General features: G+C 38.1%; 2 protein-coding genes across 3 annotated transcripts in view; one reads left to right on the top strand and one right to left on the bottom strand.

Annotated features, from left to right (window-relative positions):
• The first annotated feature begins 2,000 nt into the window (after nt 1-2,000).
• Nucleotides 2,001-11,753, top strand: bcl7a (BAF chromatin remodeling complex subunit BCL7A). Its single transcript, XM_046067490.1, has 6 exons — nt 2,001-2,190; nt 5,236-5,317; nt 5,583-5,679; nt 7,268-7,417; nt 8,224-8,327; nt 9,013-11,753. The coding sequence occupies exons 1-6, from the start codon at nt 2,012-2,014 to the stop codon at nt 9,082-9,084; spliced, it is 684 nt and encodes a 227-aa protein (XP_045923446.1). The 5' UTR covers nt 2,001-2,011; the 3' UTR covers nt 9,085-11,753.
• Nucleotides 11,754-12,956: 1,203 nt separating this feature from the next.
• clip1b (CAP-GLY domain containing linker protein 1b) overlaps nt 12,957-19,079 on the bottom strand; it is a 34,897-nt gene continuing 28,774 nt past the window's right edge. For both annotated transcript variants that reach the window (XM_046066774.1, XM_046066772.1), the window contains 5 exons: nt 18,455-18,557; nt 18,187-18,352; nt 18,039-18,091; nt 17,800-17,912; nt 12,957-16,936 (listed from right to left, as the gene is read on the bottom strand). In XM_046066774.1, coding sequence (XP_045922730.1) covers nt 16,702-16,936; nt 17,800-17,912; nt 18,039-18,091; nt 18,187-18,352; nt 18,455-18,557 — 670 coding nt within the window. In that variant the 3' untranslated portion in view covers nt 12,957-16,701. The remainder of the gene's footprint in view (nt 16,937-17,799; nt 17,913-18,038; nt 18,092-18,186; nt 18,353-18,454; nt 18,558-19,079) is intronic.

The raw sequence follows: 19,079 nt of genomic DNA on the forward strand, positions 1-19,079 counted from the left end.
GAGGCCGCTTCAGCTGAGGGCCACCTGTTGCCTTTGCAGTTCCACTGGTGATTTCCAGGTTGTTACATTTAAATCATGTTTGTAGGTCAGAGGAAGTAAAACTTGTGCATAATTTCAGAATAATATATATGATATGATAGGATTATAATTATTGATGCATTAATGTTTCAATTTAACCACTGTTTATACTGCTGGGTGGTTTAATGTATAATAATACACCAACATTTACTTTTTTATTGCATTTTGTATTTAAAATCTGACACTGCAATGTAACTAGTAACTAAAATAAATGTAGAGAAGTAAAAAGTACAATATTTCCCTCTGAACTGTACTGGGAGTAGAAGTATAAAGCAGCGTAAAATGGAAATACTAAAATACAAGTACCTCAAAATTGTACTTTTATACCGTTTTTGAGTAAATACACTTTACTTTCCACCACTGTCTTTCAACTTTTACTTGTAATGGATCTTGGTTCCATAAGTAAAATTGGTACTTTTACTTTAGTACCAAATCAAAATCCATATCTAAATAAATACTGAATGAGTCATAAGTAACAAGTTCCTCTGCTTTCACTATTTCTGATACTTTAAGAACATTACCCAATAATATTTTTGTACTTTTACCTAAGTTAACATTTTCAATGCAGGACCTTAACTTGTAAGTGAATATTTTTACAGTGTGCTATTGGTACCTTTACTTAAGTAAAAACTGTGTGTTTCTTATATACAGTCTATGGTTTCGACTATAAAACATATAATTATTTATAGGTTAGTGGATATGTTAATGTCACAGGGTTTTTGCCACTACATGACAGATTAAACTGCATCATAAACTATATATACATACATAGTAAGCTATAATTAGACATTCTACACTCACATGGGCCATTGCTCTGCTTTCCCTGTTTTTAATACATTAATAACATTTCCCTGATAATAATTTTGTACTTTTCCTTACTGTACTGTACACCTTTACTTAGGCCTAATGTACTGTTATTGTTTGATATTCTGTAGACTAAAGGCTTACTTGACAAAAATGATCAAGAAAAATAAATATAACACATATCAATATCCTGTATCAGCCCATCAGGAACCCTTGTTTTGTTTATAATGTTTACACTGTACTTTACTAAGTTAACAGTTTCAATGCAGGACTTTTACTTATGATCTTTGTTATAATGTGGTATTCATTTTTTTTTTTAACTGTATTTTAATTAAGTGATGATTGTCTTTGCTCTTGTGAAAGCATTTTGTAACATTGTTTTGAAAAGTGCTCAATAAATAAAGATTGTTATTATTATAATACTCTGAGGATATCCCATGGATTGAATGGGATCTCCACGCTTGTGTGCAGCCTCTTTGTTCTCCTGCTCACACTCAGCAGGGACACGGATCTGTCTTCACAGGGCAGCTGCAGCCTTTTAGTCTTAGTTTTCCTCCGGTTTTGGGCTGTTTGGTTGGACAAAACAAGTAATTTGACAACATTACAATTGGCTCTGGGAAACTCTGATTGTTATTATTGTCTGACATTTTGTAGACTAAAGGATTACTTTATTAATTGAACAAATATCAACAAAAACACATCTGTAGCTTCATCAGGAAACCTGGTTTTGTTTGCAATGTTTAAATGCACAGTTTCAACGCAGGACTTTTACTTATAATTTATTGTTATAATGTGGTATTAATTGTTTCTTCTTCTTTTTTTAAACTGTATTTTAATTTCTTAAGTTTCTTCCTGCTTTTACAGTGCATTTATTTGCTATTTGTCTGTGCTTTTGCTCTTGTGAAGGCACTTTGTAACATGGTTTTGAAAAGTGCTCTATAAATAAAGGTGATTATTATTATTATTATGACACTTTGAATACTTCCTGCACCTCTGAGGATATCCCATGGATTGAATGGGATCTCCACGCTTGTGTGCAGCCTCTTTGTTCTCCTGCTCACACTCAGCAGGGACACGGATCTGTCTTCATAGTGCAGCTGCAGCCGGGCTCTCTCTGCTAGGCCCGCGCATGCGCAGCGGCTCCTCTGTGCGCTCTACTGTTTGCATTGTGTCTGAACTGCCGGCGAGCTTTAAAAATATTATACCCACCGCGGCAATGTCGGGCAGGTCGGTCCGAGCTGAGACCCGGAGCAGGGCGAAAGATGACATCAAGAGGGTCATGGCCGCTATTGAGAAAGTACGAAAATGGTAAGAGGAAGAGAGGAAAAAGAGACACAAAAGCGGGCTTCGTTATCTAACACGAGAAAGGCTCGCTTGTTGGGGGAGGAGAGGGAAGGAGACGGAGTGAGGGATGAAATTGAAAGAAAAAGGACACATTTCTGAGCGGGATTCACGGCAGATGTACTTGCAGCTCAGGTGCACCGGGGCGCACTAGTGCGGTGCACCATACCCGGCCGTCGTCTATCAAACATACAACATGTACCCGGGTTTTTTTTCTCTCTCTCTCTCTCTCTCTCTCTCTCGCGCTGATTTTAACGGCAAGGGTTGAACCCAGAAGCCATTTCGATGCAGTCACATGAAGCCATTGCTGCCCGCTGTTGAGCTCGTAGCTCCGGCGGCGGGGTTTAAAGGACCGAAACGTCCGATAACTCTCGACTTGGAAACAATTTTTGACGACGGCGCTCTTGAGTCGGAGTAGTTTAGTCCGTCTGGAGTTTTAAATTAAGCGCTTTGAGTCGCCCTTTAGGTCTGAGAGAGAAGGAGGGCTCGGTGGGGGTTGGGAGAGGGGAAGTAGGCTACAGTTAGTGCATGGCTGAACACGTAGCGACTCTACAGTCTTTAAACACAAGAAAGACGTGTTTATACACAGTTAGAGCTTCAAATATACATTTTTATTTAGACAATAACCCCGTCTTTTTAATTAGATGTGACTTAACCCCGCCCGGTGGCAGAATTGTGTGTGATTTGTTGTATTCGTTGGTTTAATCAAACGTCCCCAGGTCAAAGTCAGTAGAAGTTGGTGTTTTGTTTTTGTTTTTTTTAGTTGATTTAAAAAATAAAAATTGTCAAACTGATTTTTATGCTTTTAGGGTTCAGATAAACGAGTTATATTTTAATTATCTTTTCTGACCGGTTTTATTCAATCTAAATCTAAATTAAGCAAACACTGTATGGTAACTAGATAAAAAGTTAGTTTTACAGTGACTTAACTTAAAGACACTGGTGGAAAGTAAAGGACATTAACTGTACTGTAACGTTACTTAAGTACAATTTTAAGATATTTGTACTTTACTTCAGACGTTCATTTTATACTATATTATACTTAAACTTCACAATGTTACATTACAGAGGTAAATATTGTACTTTCTACTCCATTACATTTATTTAAAAGCTGTAGTTACTAATGTAAGTTATTTTTCAGATTACGATTGTTCAAATATTGATTGTATGTCGAACACATATTGAATAAAATGCATATGAAGTGCTAGGTATCCAACAGTATATAAAGTAGTACAAAGTCAACCTCAAACCAACTAAATGATATTTAGTTGTACAATTAAATCACCCAGAGGCCATTTTACTGAATTATGTGTACTTTGATGCTTGCATTTTGCTCATATGACTTGCGTACATTTACTTAAGTGACACTTTAAATTCAGATATTTTATCTGTTATGTGTTTTTACATTGCGGTATTGTTACTTTTACGTTAGTAAATGAACTGAATACTTCCGCCACCCCTGCTATGAGGCAAAACTGTTTATTGACTAGTCAATCCACAGAAAATTATTCAGCAACAATTTAGATAATTGTTTAAGCCTTTTTTTTTAAGTAAATGTGTGTGTGTGATTTGTCTGTTTTACCAATTTGAATATTTTCTGGATAACTTATTGTACTTATTCTTCTCTGATAATAGTTTTTGACTGTTAATCTAACAAAATAAGGCATTACTTTCTATTTTGTGACATAATATAGACCAAATAATCTGCAGATTAATCAATAATGAAAATAACATGTATATGTTAGTTGCAGCCCTAATCAGATATATTGTGTTGATCTTATACATTATCACTTTAAAAGTATCTTATTGTTGATTTCTAGTGTGCATGTGTCTCTAAAACATAATTTTTGAGCTGAAATTATTAATCAATTTGATCCGAGAATTAAATTGTATGTCATTTTGTTAAATGGTTAATATTTTAAATTCCTATTTTAAGCAGATGTTTTTCTTCAATTATGGTAGTCTTAGTTTTCTATTGGTTTTTGGACTGTTGATCGGACAAAACAAGACATTTGAATATGGCAACGTAGGCTTTTTACTAAATAGTGATGGACATTTTTTTTTCCCCCTTACATTTTATAGAGCAAACAATGCATCAATCAGTCAAGCAGAAAATCAGATGACTATATCATGCTGTATGTTGTCACTAACAGTATTGTTATTTCTAATGTGCCTATGTCTAAATAATAATTTTGGAGCTAAAATCATTAGTTGACATAAAAATAATTGGCAACTATTTTTTTTTTATTAAGCAAAAGTACCTGGGAAACAGAAATTTAAAAGTGTCAACTTGGGTGTTGGGAAATTGTAAAGGACATTTTTATTGACATTTATATACCAAATGATTGTAGGGCTGTTACTAACAAGTATTTTCATTATCATTAATGCGCCAATTACTTGTTTTGGTCCAGATATGTCAGAAAACACTTTTCATAATTTCCTAAATCCCAAGGTGACGTTTTCTAAATGTATCTGCTGTAGTGTAATTGTGAATTTTTTATTCACAACATATTTTTCCTTCTGTGTTAACCACAATATTTTCCATTCACAGACAGATGTAAGTAACATTACTGAGCCAAAATATCAAACATTTACCAGCTCCAGCCTTTAAAATATGACAATTTTCTGCTTTGCATCATTGTAAAAGTTATTATATTTCGGTTTTGGGCTGCTGGTTGGACAAAACAAGTAATTTGACAATGTAAAAATTGGCACTGGGAAATTGTGATGTCTATTATTCTCTGACTTTCTTTTCTGACTTTATTAATCTAAAAAAATTATCAACACAAATAAATATAAAACCTTTTAAACTCAATATCAATATAATAGCCCACATGAGCCATTGCTTTGTTTGTAATATTTATACAGTATATATTATAGATTGACTGTAGTTCTTTATGACGGGGAGCTGCGTTCAGATTTTGCTTTACATAATGTCACCGTGTCTTAATTTAGAAGTGTTTAATAACGTATGGGAGCCTTTGAGTCAGCTTGGTTTTCGCTCCTACACAGGGAGAAGAAATGGGTGACTGTTGGAGACACGTCCCTTCGCATCTACAAGTGGGTGCCAGTGACGGAGCCCAAATCAGATGATGTGAGTTCAGCCTCTTAAGTGATATTAATTGTCATAAAACCCAAAACGAACAATGTACATGTTCCCAACAGGTGCTTTTTACGAAATGCTGAAGACAAAAGATAATTTTCAGTCTTTGCTTCTTTTTTTTTTTGTATTTTTTTTCCCCATGCACACACTTTCTAGGGGCCGCTATTTTTGTTTTCTTGGTATCTACATCACGTTACTACATGCTGATAGTTTTTTTTTTTAATGGAGCTAATCTGTGTTTGATCTGTCATTGTAGAAGAACAAGAACAAAAAGAAGGGTAAAGATGAGAAGTATGGCTCAGAGTTGACGACTCCAGAGAACAGCTCCTCTCCAGGGATGATGGACATGCATGGTGGGTACTGAGACACGTCTGCTCTAACTATATTTTTCATACTGTCAACAAAATCCCACGAAAAGTCCTGAACCAAAAAGTGTTATAGTCCGTCTGTCAGTACTCTCTGACCCCTCCGCTCCAACCCATTTGGTACCTGCTGAAGATGTAAGTCTTAAAAATATACAAATCTATAGACTCCTTTTTAGTTGGCCACGATAGTTTTTTTTTTGTTTTTTCAAACAAACTCAAACATGAGGAAACGGTGCATTTGTTGGGGACTACTTTCAGTGGCGGATGAATCCACATGTGGTGCTCTAGTGAGTAATTGGGGCAGCAGGATGCTGTATGTAGGACTGAGTCAGAATAAACAGTGTGTGTGTTCGAGGTTATGAAGGAACATGTCGAGCAGTGCAGCAGTGACACTTATTCGTATGTTCATAATAATTTTTGGACAACAGTGGAGCTCCATGGCTCAGAGGAAGAAGAGACATCAGGCTGTGATATAGACACAGTTAGTTGTTAGTCAGATACATTCTGTGTTGGTTTTGGTCTCTTCATTGGATTTGTTGACGATAAGGAAAATATAGAATATCACTTCACGCTCACAGCGGGTGGACCTATTCAGGGACTGGTTTTTTTTTGTCTCTGAATGCAGCAACATCCTTTCTTGTTTGAGGCATTAACAGCTTGAGACACTTTATTTAGAAATATGCTGGTTTTGCCTGCTTATCTGCGTTGAATTTAATTTCCTGTAACTTTAAAAGTGTTAAATTAGAATTTCTAAAGTACTTCTATTTTGAGTAATTTGCACCCGATGGTTTGGATGCATCTTGGATGAAAAATTACGCACTGATGTTGAACTGGCACTTGAAGGTGCAGTACTTAATAATAAAGTGCAATATTTAAATCCATTCCAGCTCTCTACATTATCAGTACACATTATTGTTGTTACTTCTATTTTTATGTATCACACTTCTATCGCATATTTCTACACTCCTGTCCATGTTTTTATAATTTATTTTTTTCTACTTGCCGACTTTTTATTATTATTTCTATCTCTTAATGTCTTGATTAGCAACGTGAGCAAAGTATTTCTGATTAAAGTCAAACAAATTGTAACAGTGGAATACAAACTACAAAAAAGAAAAATCCCATCTGTCAATAACCAATGAACAGTTGACGATAAGGAAAATACAGAATATCACTTACAGCGATTATATATATTTAGAATTACACCTACAGCGAGTGGAGCTATTCAGGGACTCTTTTATTTTGTCTTCTGTTGAATCTGTTGTTTTCTTCTAAATGCAGCCACATCCTTTCTTGTCCGGAGCGTTTACAGCTTGAGACACTTAGTTTTGAAATATGCTGGATTTGCCTGCTCCTCAGCATTGGATTTAATTTTCTATAGCATTTTATAATGTTAAATTTGGCTTTCTGAAACCTGTAACTACTTCTATTTTGAGTAATTTGCACCTGAGGTTGATCAAAAGTCAAACAAAACTACAAAAAAAAGCTGTGTTTTTTTGTCTTAGGATCAATGTCTGACAATCTCATAGTGACGAAAACCTGCTAAAGTGAGTCACTCGCTCTTTGTCTTTGCTAGATGACAACAGCAACCAGAGCTCCATCGCCGACTCATCCCCAGTGAAGCAGGAAAACAGTTGTAGCACCAGCCCCACCCCAGAGCCCGCCGCTTCGTCTCACCGCGAGAACAGCGAGGCCAAGACGGACCAGAGCCCGGACAGCAAGAGGGGTCAGTCACACACACACACACACTTTTTTACATGATGGGAGTATCTGACATTACCAAAGATGTCCTCACTGTCAGCTAGCAGGTGGTAGCCGAGCAGATGGATGATGAGCCATTTCCTGTTTTTGTTTTTATATATGTTTTATTTATACTCAGCTCACTTTCGGGCACCAGGTGCCACATTGTCGCGCGAGCATTGTTTATGGCTGTTTCTGTAAAATGTCCTGTCATGACTGAATGAGGCCGTAACAAACAGTGTGTCTGTCTGACACTTAAACAGATGAAGGCAGCAATCTTACATCTGAAAAGCTTGGCTGCAACCAATGAATATTTAGTAATAGTATAAAATATTATCACATTTTAGAGGCCAAGCAGGAGTCTATATCCAGATAAAACATTTAATGAAAGATGGAGGACTGAGAAAACCAGCAAGTATTCACACATTTTGGGGCATTTCTGCTTAAATAATGACTTAAGTGATTTAATTGATCAAAGTGTTTGCTGGTAATTTCCTGTTGAAGCATCTAATTTGACCTTTTTATTGTATCCAGTTGATGTTTGATGAAGTTTGTTTCTTCTATTTCAGTTTAACTAAACTGACCTTGAGTCCAGTTAAGTCTCAGTCGGGTTAAATGATGTTCACATCCGGTTCCGTTTAGACTTCATGTTACTGTGCAGTTACTATACATGACCACACTGTGTCATTAAAGAGTCAGAAAACTAGTGTCTGAAACCACAACACATCCCCTGTTTAATGTACGTTGTTCGGTCCGGCCAACTGAAGACGTGTGCACCTGTTCTGTCCTCAGGTAAGACCACCCCGTCGTCAGAGACCTCAGAAAGAGCACAAAGTGCCAAGAGAGACAGCCTGTCCTCGGGGGATAAGGACTCTTCAGACAGCAGAGCCGCTCAGGTACGAACACGTCTTCAAACAACACTTAGAGCTCATCTGTCGGTTCACCCAAATTACAAAAAAACGTATTTTCTCACATATCTCAAATTGTATCTAGCCATACAGATATTCTTTAATTTTATGTGTCCAGGTTTATTTTCTGAGATTTCTATTCAACTTTAAATCACTTTTCTCTCTTGACTGCTGCTCCAATGTTGACTATAGCCATAATATGTGTTGCCCTGAGGCCCTCGTGAATGTTGAACGGGTATTTAAAGCAATGTAGATACAGTAGGACCTTGAATAACAACGAGAGGGACCTCCTGTCCTTAGAACATGTGTGTCACAGTGTGCCTTTTTTATAATGTAAAGTAAAATATATGTTCATCTCTACAGCAGAGGTCGTGTTGGACTTTCTTGTTGTTCATCATTTTGACAGACGTGAAAAATTAGTTTTAATGATAAGACAAAGCCTATTTAATAGCATTTCATTTTCAAAAACAACTTGATCTCAATAACATGTAATATACAGAACTAGGCCTTTAAACAGGTGTTAAAGCGCATCTATGTGGTTATTAATCGTAAGTCTTAAATTTAACTTGGTGAACTCTGCATTACTTTTAACCAGCAGATGCTCAGTTGTCATGTAAATGTTCAGATATCTATTTTTCTGAGCACTGTTTTCGTTTTGTTTTTTCCCTTGTAGGACCTAGAGGAGGCCCCGCCCAGTAAGAAAAGCAAACTGGAGTCCTCGTCTCAGGACTTTGAGGAGAGCTAAATGTTTGAGTCTTTTCTCTCCTGCACCCTCCTCCTCCTCCTCCTGCCCTCTGCACCTCCCTCCATTAACTCTAGATAATTTAGGGCTAATGGACACACCAGCTCTCCTCCCACTCCTCTTACTACCCCACCTCCCCCTTCCTCTGCCCCAAACTATACCAAAGGGAGAATGGACGTCTCTCTTCCCTCCCCTCCTGACGGCTGTTTCCCCTTCGGTTTCGCCTCCTTTGCCCTAACACTCCTCTGCCACAGAGGGAGAATGGATATTACCTCTATTCACTGGTCCCCCTCCGTGCTTCCTTCCAGTTCTCCACACTTTTTCACTAATGCCAAGAGAAGCTCTGAACCCGGGCTGCAACCCCCTCCGTGACCAGGGGCGGCGCTGTCAGCCGAGCCCGGCCACCGCCAGGCCAGACCACTAACACTGACCTGCACCTGTGACTAGAAGAGTTAACACTGGGGATCCGAGTTTAGGACGAGGTTGATCCCGGACGCTGCTCTGAGACCGATTTTAAAACGTTTCACTGCTCATGGTTTAGCTCAGGATACTCAAGAGGCTAACCTGGTCTCAGATCAGCGCTGCGGGGGGAACTTCCACCCTAAGACCACCTCACTTCAATCCTCCCGATCCGCCTCCTGTTAGACTAATGTTCTATATTTGTTTAGGAAACGTTTAGGGTTTTTTTCTCAGGAGGGTCAATGCACTGTTACGGTATGTCACAATCGATCACAGATAGATTTGCTGCTGTAGTGGAAGTCTTTTTTCTCTATCCATGAAAAGTTCTCCATTCTCATGTTGTTGTTTTTTTAAAGTGAGTTAGTTTGTGGTTTGTAGAGGAAGAATTAGAAGAGGACGACGGTACTGGTCAGGATAAACTCTTGGATAAGTAGTGAACAGGCATAAGGTAGCGTCGGTCCTGAAGGTGTGCCTTGAGTTGCAGCGATTGAATCCACGTTTAGCAGGTCAAGCAGGTTCAGAATTATAATTTTGGTGCCATGTTTTGTTTTTTTGCCTTTTTATAATCATCACTAGTATAATCTGATTTGATTTATTATCAACTACAACGGTTTTGTTTTTTATTTGAAGGAATAGTTACACACTTTGGGAAATATTCACTGTTCTTGCCGAGAGTTAGATGAGAGGATTGATACCACTATGTAGCTAAAGCCAGGAGCTGCTTAGCTTAGCATAAAGAGTGGAAACAGCTAGCCTGGCTCTCTCCAAAGGAAGGCACCTATAAAAACTACTACTTCTTGCTGTTTTTAGACTTTTTTTTTTTTTGTATGGTTTAAACAAATGAGATACAGCGTGATAATTAGTGAGCTTTAGATGGGCTGGTAGGTGGATTTAGCTCACTTTTTTTTTTCTTTTTTTTTTTTTATACAGTCAGCGTGTTTTAACTTGTATTTTAAAAAGTCTAAAAATGACAAATTGTGGTTTTGTGCCAGATGACTTCTTGGTCAGGAGACCTCCTGGAGGAAAACCTTGTTTTTTGTAGAGATGAAACAAAAACCCAAGGTGCTAGTAGGCTGGTTAGCTGCCCCTGATTTCCACTCCTGATGCTATTTACTGTACCGACATTAAAGCGTCAATTCTCTCTAGAGTGTTTCCCAAAATGTGGAACTATTCCTTTAAATCAATTTGAACACTACCCAGAAGTGCTTTAGTTTTCTCTTCTGGACATTTGAACATCTGAACCTCATTAATACGTCAGACTTCCTGGTCCACTGGTCTGTGTCTACTTCAGGTGGCACTTTGTCGTTGTTTTTCTCCCTCTATAGTAGAAACAGACCCGTCGCTGGGGCTGATTTTCCCATCTGGTCCACCATCATGACTCGTATTTGATCACCTCTCATCTCTGTACATGTTCTGTGTACCACTACTTATCGATGACCGACACATGTTCCTATAGCTCGAGACAGAGTCCAGTCTTTTAGCTCCAACATTGGTTCTAATCCTCCTTCAAGGTGCTGTCTGTTGGCTGAATCCATAAACGTGTGGCGTCAAGCTCTCGGTTTTTTGTGCAGGTTTGTGCAATTTACTTGAACTTCATAGTACGGATTCAGACCTGTGACCTCTAATGTACAACCTCACATGTGTAAGATTTAGTTTCATTAATCAATATTTACTTGTGGAAATGGATTGGAATCAATTTGAATCACTGCAAACCAATGACTTCATAACATAACAGGGGCTACAAAAGAACTTTATGACGCAGAATTACTTGATCAGATTTCAGCAAATCAGCATTCACATGGATGGAGAGAAAAGAAATATAAAAAATGATAATTGTCTCAGTTCAGAGGATGGATTAGCATATACCTCATTCCCAGTCCAGCAGCGCTGGAACTTAAAATGCTATTGTATTGACATTAACAGTTAGAAAACAGCATTATGTACACTTAGTTTAAAATAAAAATCTCACTTATGTTGTAGCTTTCACCTGATTGAGCCGATTGCTTATAGTTTGCTCATAACTGTGTTTAAAAAAGAAAGAGCTGTGAGATATAAGATCTTGTTTTTGGTTTTTTTTTTTCTTGGGACCATTTTGTTTCACTTTAGATCTTGTACAGATTTATGGTTTGGTTTGACTTATTTATTCCATCAGTAGTGCTTGGTTTTTATCATGTCCAATGGTTTTGTTTTCTTAATAAAATTCACAAAACATTTTTTGGGTTGTTTGTGTTCAGTGTTTGAGGGAAAAGGAAACTGCATCTTCAGTACAGGAGATCTCTTAAGTACTTTATTAAAGTACCTCTGGCTTCCTTGTGAGTATGTGATAACCAGAGGAGTGTTTCGTAAAGCTACATATAGGCCATAACATGACCGCCTACAGGTCAGAAAACAGACCCGATCCAAAGATCCTTTAAGTAAAAGTATTAATACCACACTGGCCTGTTTAATACTGCTACACATTTTGAATAATAATTATCAGCATTTACGATATAAAGAAAGTCCACATTACTCACACTGGACTTGAACTGTGAAGCACCCTGATGACTGTATGGTTACAAGACACAAGTGCACTATCTACGTTTTCATTACAGCGGGGACTAAGACAAAAACTTTAATAAAAATTAAAATAATTCAGTAGTGTCAGAGCTCACTGCTGTTTTCCAACATGCTAGCAAAAGTTCTCCTTTGCTTTGTTTCTGGCTATGTTTATTTTTGTCGTATTTACTGTATTATGTTTAATATACGCTGCTTTGCGGCCGCCAGTGGGGGAATGTAAGTACATTTACTCAAGTACTGTACAACATGCGTATTTCCATTATATATTATATATTTCTTCCACCACTGATGGCTGCGAACATTGCAGTTTTGGTTCGCGCTCACTTCTCTCATAGCATCATTTTCAGCAGCTGTGTCAAAGAAGCAGCTGTAAAAGCCACCGTACGCTACCTGCTCAGCAGCAAACAGCAGACAGACACAGTTAGAGACGAGCTGATGGAGCTAAAGAGCCAGATATTTCCCTCAGGAGCTGAAGGAGACCAAACTCAGAGCTAACAGAAAGTAAATATTGAATATATTATTGGATTTTCTCCGGGTTGCACAGAGCAGCAGTAAAGAGGAACTTTAGAGATGAGGCTGAGTCTGACAAGGACAGAGTTTCCTGAAAATAAGTGTGCCTGGTTTAACAGGTAATTGCTTTATGAAACAGCCCTCATGAGTTCATGAAAAATGGAGCAGGCTCTGAATCTCTCAGGAGCAAATGGATCTGGGTGATGAAACTATAATGAGCGGTGCAGCAGCTAAGCTACATTGTCCTGTGAGTTGGAAAGAGGGTTTGAATGCTGTCTGAGAGGTTGTACATCTCTCTGCTGCGAGGCAAAAACCCGAGTTTCTGCAAGAAGACAAAAACACGAACACAATACTTTTCTTAGTCTTTGTATTGGACTGTTCAGGAGTATACAGTACATAGAAAACAGTAACATTTTACACCACGTCAACATCTATAAAATGGTTTCAAAACCACTTCTAGATGGTGCCTGAAGTTGTTACATATAAAAACATTACACTAATAATTAGACGCATCACTTATAAAGTACACAATGTATTTAAAGTCTATACAAATGGGCTCCCCCCTCCCCCTGGAGTGGAAATCTCCGTATACATCATTCTTATCAACAGGGCATAAAAATAAAGTGTCGTACACATAAAAGCTATCTTTTTGTTCCATGGCACTGTGTACACGTTAATCAGAAGGAGGCCTCTGATTAGTATTTACAAAGACTAGTGTCAATGGTTAGTCACATCATGTATTATACACTGTTACACTGCAAGATCCAATGTGATCCAAAATTGTGCTTAAGAACAAGATAAGTCAAATAAATGTCGCTATACACGGTTAGTTTAAAGGAATAGTTCTACAGTTTGGGAAATACGCTTGTTTGCTTTCTGGTAAAAAAAGAAAATTGATTCCACTCTCTCATATCTGTCCATTAAAAAAAGAGTTCTACACTGATTTATTAGTGCACTCCTATAACATTACGGCTGCAACTAACGATTATTTTCATTGCAGATTAATGTGTGAGTTATTTTCTCGATTAATCGATTAGTTGTTTGGTCTGTAAAATGTCATAAAATGGTGAAAAATGTTGATCAGTGTTTCCTAAAGCTCAAGATGACGCCCTCATATGTTTTGTTTAGTACACAACCCAAAGATATTCAGAATATTGTCATAGAGGAGGAAAGAAACTAGAAAATATTTTTACTTTTTAATCTATTATCAAAATAGGTGATTAATTTAATAGTTGACAACTAATCGATTAATTGTTATTAATTGCTTTTAACATCGTCGGACTCACAGTTAAAATCGATGCAGCGTAAGCAGAGACATCGTCTTTTTTAATCCAACGCATTCCTTTTCCTTGTCAAAACATGGCGCCTACATTACCCACAATACAACTCTGTAGCCGACTGTTGCAGCAGCTACAGAGGTCTACTAAACTTGTTTTCTAACTTCTTTCCAACTGATTTCTGTCATTCCCAAACTTGTCGTCTTAAGCCCAAATCAAACGCTGACTCAAGTGACATCACTTGAGGCAATTTATCAGACGGACACATCTCCCGCTGGGGACACTAAAAACTACTTTTTAAGAGATACTACGTTTTTCATATATCCAGCAGTACTCCCAAACACCTGGAAAAACAGTTTGATGTTCCCCAGGAGCCAGTTAGCTTAGCTTAGCTTAGGTTCGACTTAGCTTGGCTAACGTGGCTCTGTCCTAAGGTAACATAACCCACCTATCACACCCTTAATGCTCACTAAAATCTCCCTTGTTTAATCTATACAAAAAACAAAGTGTGACAACGACAATGTTTTATAGGGGTTGTGTCCTGGACAGAGCCAGGCTAGCTGTTACCACGTTTACAGACTTTGTGCTAAGCTAAGCTAACCTGCTGTAATTTCATATTTAACATACAGACGTAAGAGTGGGATCGATCTTCTCATCTTAACTCTCCGCCAGAAAGCAAATACGCGTATTTCCCTTAATGTCAAACATTTGCTTTAAAGAGGGCAGTATGAGACGGGACAGAATAATCTGAACTGACCTTGAATCACTTTTTTTTAGAATCATAAAGTTTGCTTCTGCTAAATCGTTAAAGTGGACAGTGCAAAACTAAGTTAGTAGAGTCTTCTCTAGTTTCGTCTGGGTGAGTTCGTGTGCTACCTGTACTCTGACCTTTACTACAGTAGTCCTAGTACAGACTACACACCTTTAATATGTGCTAGCTTATTTCCCTGTAGGACTGGTTAGTGAAAAATTTAGACAATAAATAATAAAATACAACAACTTCATCATCATCTACAACAAATCCTTAGTAACCTTCAGCGGCATTAACCCATGTGCTAATCTAAGGAATGACACAATCTCATCACAAGGTCCTTTTAGTAGCTGTTCTGGACCTTTTGATTGAGTTACCACATTGTCATGCAAATGTGGATGAAACACAGACGTGAAGTGCTCAAAAAAACCTGAAACCAGAACACCTAAAAGTCCACGACAACCATGAAACTCTATCTGCTGATGAAGATAGTGATTATGATGAAAGCTCCAGAACAGCTTTTAAAGGACCTTGTAGTGAGATTGTTTTGTCAAATACAAAACTGTTGTCAAGACACTTTATATAAAAATGAAATAAGTAACCAAGTAAACTGACTGTTATGTGTAAAATCTGCAGAGTGCCCCTTTAAGTCAAGGTCCACTTACCAGCTTTATTTTCTTCATTTGCATCTCATGGTCTTCATCAACAGATGGAGTAAACGTAGAGAGCTAATTCTTAAGCCTCAAATTCAGGAATGAACTCCAAACACTGATGAAGACAGTGAGACCAAGCTGAAAGCTCTGGAAAAAAGCTAGTATCCTTTGAAACTACGATTTCCAAGGTCGAACTTCGCTCATGTTACTTAATATTATTGGTTTTCCATAGGTTATCAACAGGTTAATGACATTTAGGCTGATTAAAACGGAGTATTAGGGCCACTTAAAAAACTGAATAACTAATTAGTTGGAAAAAAAAACTTATTTCTAGTTCTATTTCTATATTTCTAGTTCTAGTCGAGTCGTATTAATGAGTCTAAAATTTCAATATTTAGAGAAAAAAAAGCCTCAATATGACTTGTAATATTTAGAGAATAAAGTTGTTATATTTTGAGAATACAGTCTTACTATTTCAATAAAGTCATAACCTTCTGAAAAAAGTAGTATATAGAGAAAATGTTGTTTTACAAGATTTTAATCCTTTGTCATCTTAAACAAAGAAAACAAGGCATGTTGGAGTATTTAATTAGTATTTACTTCAATTTCACCAGTACTAAAACAGTGATTTATGAATATTGTTGTAGATATGTTTCACTATTTTTGTACTATTTAAACAAACAAAAATGTTTCTCCAAATATTACAACTTTTTTCTCAAAATATTATGAATTCAGCATTTTTCCCAAAATATTAAAACTTTCTGCTTGAAATCTTCGATGATTTATTTTCCCGACGGTGGCCCAAGTACGCCGTCGCAGACAGACTGAAAGAAGGACTTTGTAAAATAGTACTCAACATTAAAGATTAGTAAAACATTTGACATGGCAGTATCACTCTGATTGGTTTGTAGCCATGCAGACTGAGGAATGTGATACAGAAAGAAACGTCTAAGAGGTGCTTCGTTTTCCCTTCAGTCTGAGCTGTGCTTAATTGCGTTGCATCACTTTTTGCCTAATAAAAAATAAAGCCCATAAAAACCAATGGCTGTGAAACATCACTTAATTTACAAACAAACTTAAACACGCTAGAAACGACAAGTGCAGAGGACGGATTCCTTTTCGTTATAAACATCAATATTGCACCAAAGCAGCATATTTGGACGAGCGTTCTGCATTACAGTCAGAACAGTTTATCTTTATAGCAACGAGCTGCAGAGTAAAGGATGTAGATCAGGACAGTGGCTACCAGTGATATGCATAAATACGGTATAAAAATACAATATGGACAAATCTGAAGGGAATTTAAGTCAGGCATGTCGGGGCTGGATTGTGGGAAATCTAGTGGGAGAGTAAAAGGTGAGTTGTGTTTAAGGGGAAGATTAATTAAAATGCAGGTAGAGAGTTCTTGGAGCCTCTAGAAGGTCTGGTCATCGTTGCAGGACTCTGTGGCATGTCCGAAGGCCTCGCAGATGTCGCAGTAGGGCCTCTCGTCGGCCGGGTTGCCGTGATAGGTGGTGTGAGGTACAGAGTCGGGGCTCTGGGCCTGAGTGGGACAGTCCTCCGTGTCGTGGAGGTCAAAGCAATCGCAGATATCGCAGAACAGTCGTGGGGTGGCCTTCTTCTCCCGCTTTGACACACCTTCAACAAACCTACGTGGCAGAGAAAAGAGGGGAGGCACGAGAGGAGCAACGGATGACGATTAATTTAGGGGATAAATCTGGTGATTTCTATACTTTACTTATCAACAACAAATCAACAAATCCCAGTGAAGTGATCTTTCTAAAGCCTGATTTAGACGGCGACGCAGACCGCAAGAACTGTGATTTCCTCGGAGCCCACAGGAAGTGTCACGTGCTTTGAAGTCAATTTTACTAGCGGCCAATTTCAGCGGCTGTAACGAGGTGGGTCAATATTTTTGAGTGTCACAACCCAAGCGAAATGACTCGTTTCACTATCAGAATGTGATCTCCACAAGAGCCGCACGATTATCATTATACCCTCATTAAAGTGAGCAGAGGGCAAAAGTCAACACAGTGGACGCTATAATGCTATAGCAACTAGCATTTTGGCGGTGCAGAACGACGCAGACACAGAGATCGTGTCGAACAAAGTGTCACAAAAGGAGGTCAAGTTAACCAACAGCTGAGGAGGCGTTATGATGTCGAGGTAGGTCGTTGTTTTTAATCTTTTAAATAAAATAACGCTTTCAATATCTTTTAAAATATCTTTATATTTTATTTAGGAGTAATTTAATTTAAAAATTGGTATATCTGATATTGAAAAGAAAAGATTAAGAAAAGACAATGACCCGTCTTATTTTATTTTATTCAACATGTTTTTATTAGAATTATTTTCAAATAAAATTATTTTCTTCATAAAAACAAGATTTGGTCTTTAAAAAGTATATATTTTTTTAAATTAGTCTTTAAAAAAAGGGGGAGGTCATCCAATACGGTAATATAAAACAAAGCAGCAATCATTGTATATTTCTATTAATTTATATATTTCTCACCCATCAGTCCCGTCGTTGCCGTTGAACTCAGCCAGCGCGAGCTTCTTCAGTTTGATCTTCAGCTCCTCGTTCTTCCGCTGCAGGTCCACAATCACACTGTTCAGGAAGTTGATCTGATGGAGAGAATCAAGTCACAGTTCATCTTCATGTGGTCACAGATAACAACTGAGAACCCGGAGCATGAACTGATTGGACAGCAGCGTGAACATTTATTTTGGGAAGCATCCTGACAGTCTCACCTGTCCCTCAGCGAACTCCTTCTCTTCCCTCAGCTGCTCCAGAGCTGCATCGCCTGCAGAAGCACGCCGCAAATCAGAAAACAGGTTGACAAAAAAGAAATATCTTCTTGCCAGAACCTTGTGAACGCTTTAATCATCGTCTGCTCACCTGAGGGTGGAGCGTCCCTGTCTTCTTCCTCTGAGGCCTGCGTTCCCATGAGCCTTTGCTCTAGACTGTGAACACGGCTCTGCAGCTGAGCTTTATCTCTCTCCAACGTCTCCACGGCCGACTGCAGCGTCTTGGCCATGGCGTTTTCTCCTCGCAGCACAGCGATCTGCAGTGACGGAGCAAATGGGTGAATCTCTATCGCATGGCTCAGTTAATTCAGAGTGAAGTTTAGAAACAATAAGACAGGGTGAAAGTCATGTGCGAGCACCTCATTCCTCAGAGTTTCCAGTTCCCGGTCTTTGTCAGAGATTAAGGCTCCAGTGGATTTCTGGAAGTTTATTTCCCCCTCCCTTTCCTGATTAGAGATTTCTCTGTAGGGAGAAGTGCAGATTTACAGAGAATCAATATGCTGACTGCTCTCAAACTGCACCAAACTGAAACCTGAGTTTGTCTTTGTTCAAAACAAACTGAGAAGTAAACCCAAATGTAAGTGTATCATGGACAGAAATCATTACTTCAGAACTACCTAGTGGTCAAAACCTCCACAGGGTACCTTTAATATAAATGCATGTAAATAAAAAGCTTTTTAAACTTCCACTTGAAATGATGCTGGATTTCTACATCTCCATCAATCAAGTGAGAAACCAGAGATTCAATATAAATCCAAAACCAAGAATCACCTTAAGCTGAACAGACCAGCGACAGCCAGCTGACACCCCGACAACCTCTGTTACAGCCTTCTTGATACATGAAACTGGATGTGAAGCAAGTCGTTTCACCGAATCACATCTCCTATCTTTATCATTTTTACCCGACACTCAATTCTTCCAAACCTTTTCTATTACTTCTGCTCTAATTGTATATCACCTCTTGTTTTCCCTCTGGCCAACACC

The sequence above is a fragment of the Micropterus dolomieu genome, linkage group LG13, assembly GCF_021292245.1.
Source record: "Micropterus dolomieu isolate WLL.071019.BEF.003 ecotype Adirondacks linkage group LG13, ASM2129224v1, whole genome shotgun sequence".
Taxonomy (NCBI): domain Eukaryota; kingdom Metazoa; phylum Chordata; class Actinopteri; order Centrarchiformes; family Centrarchidae; genus Micropterus; species Micropterus dolomieu.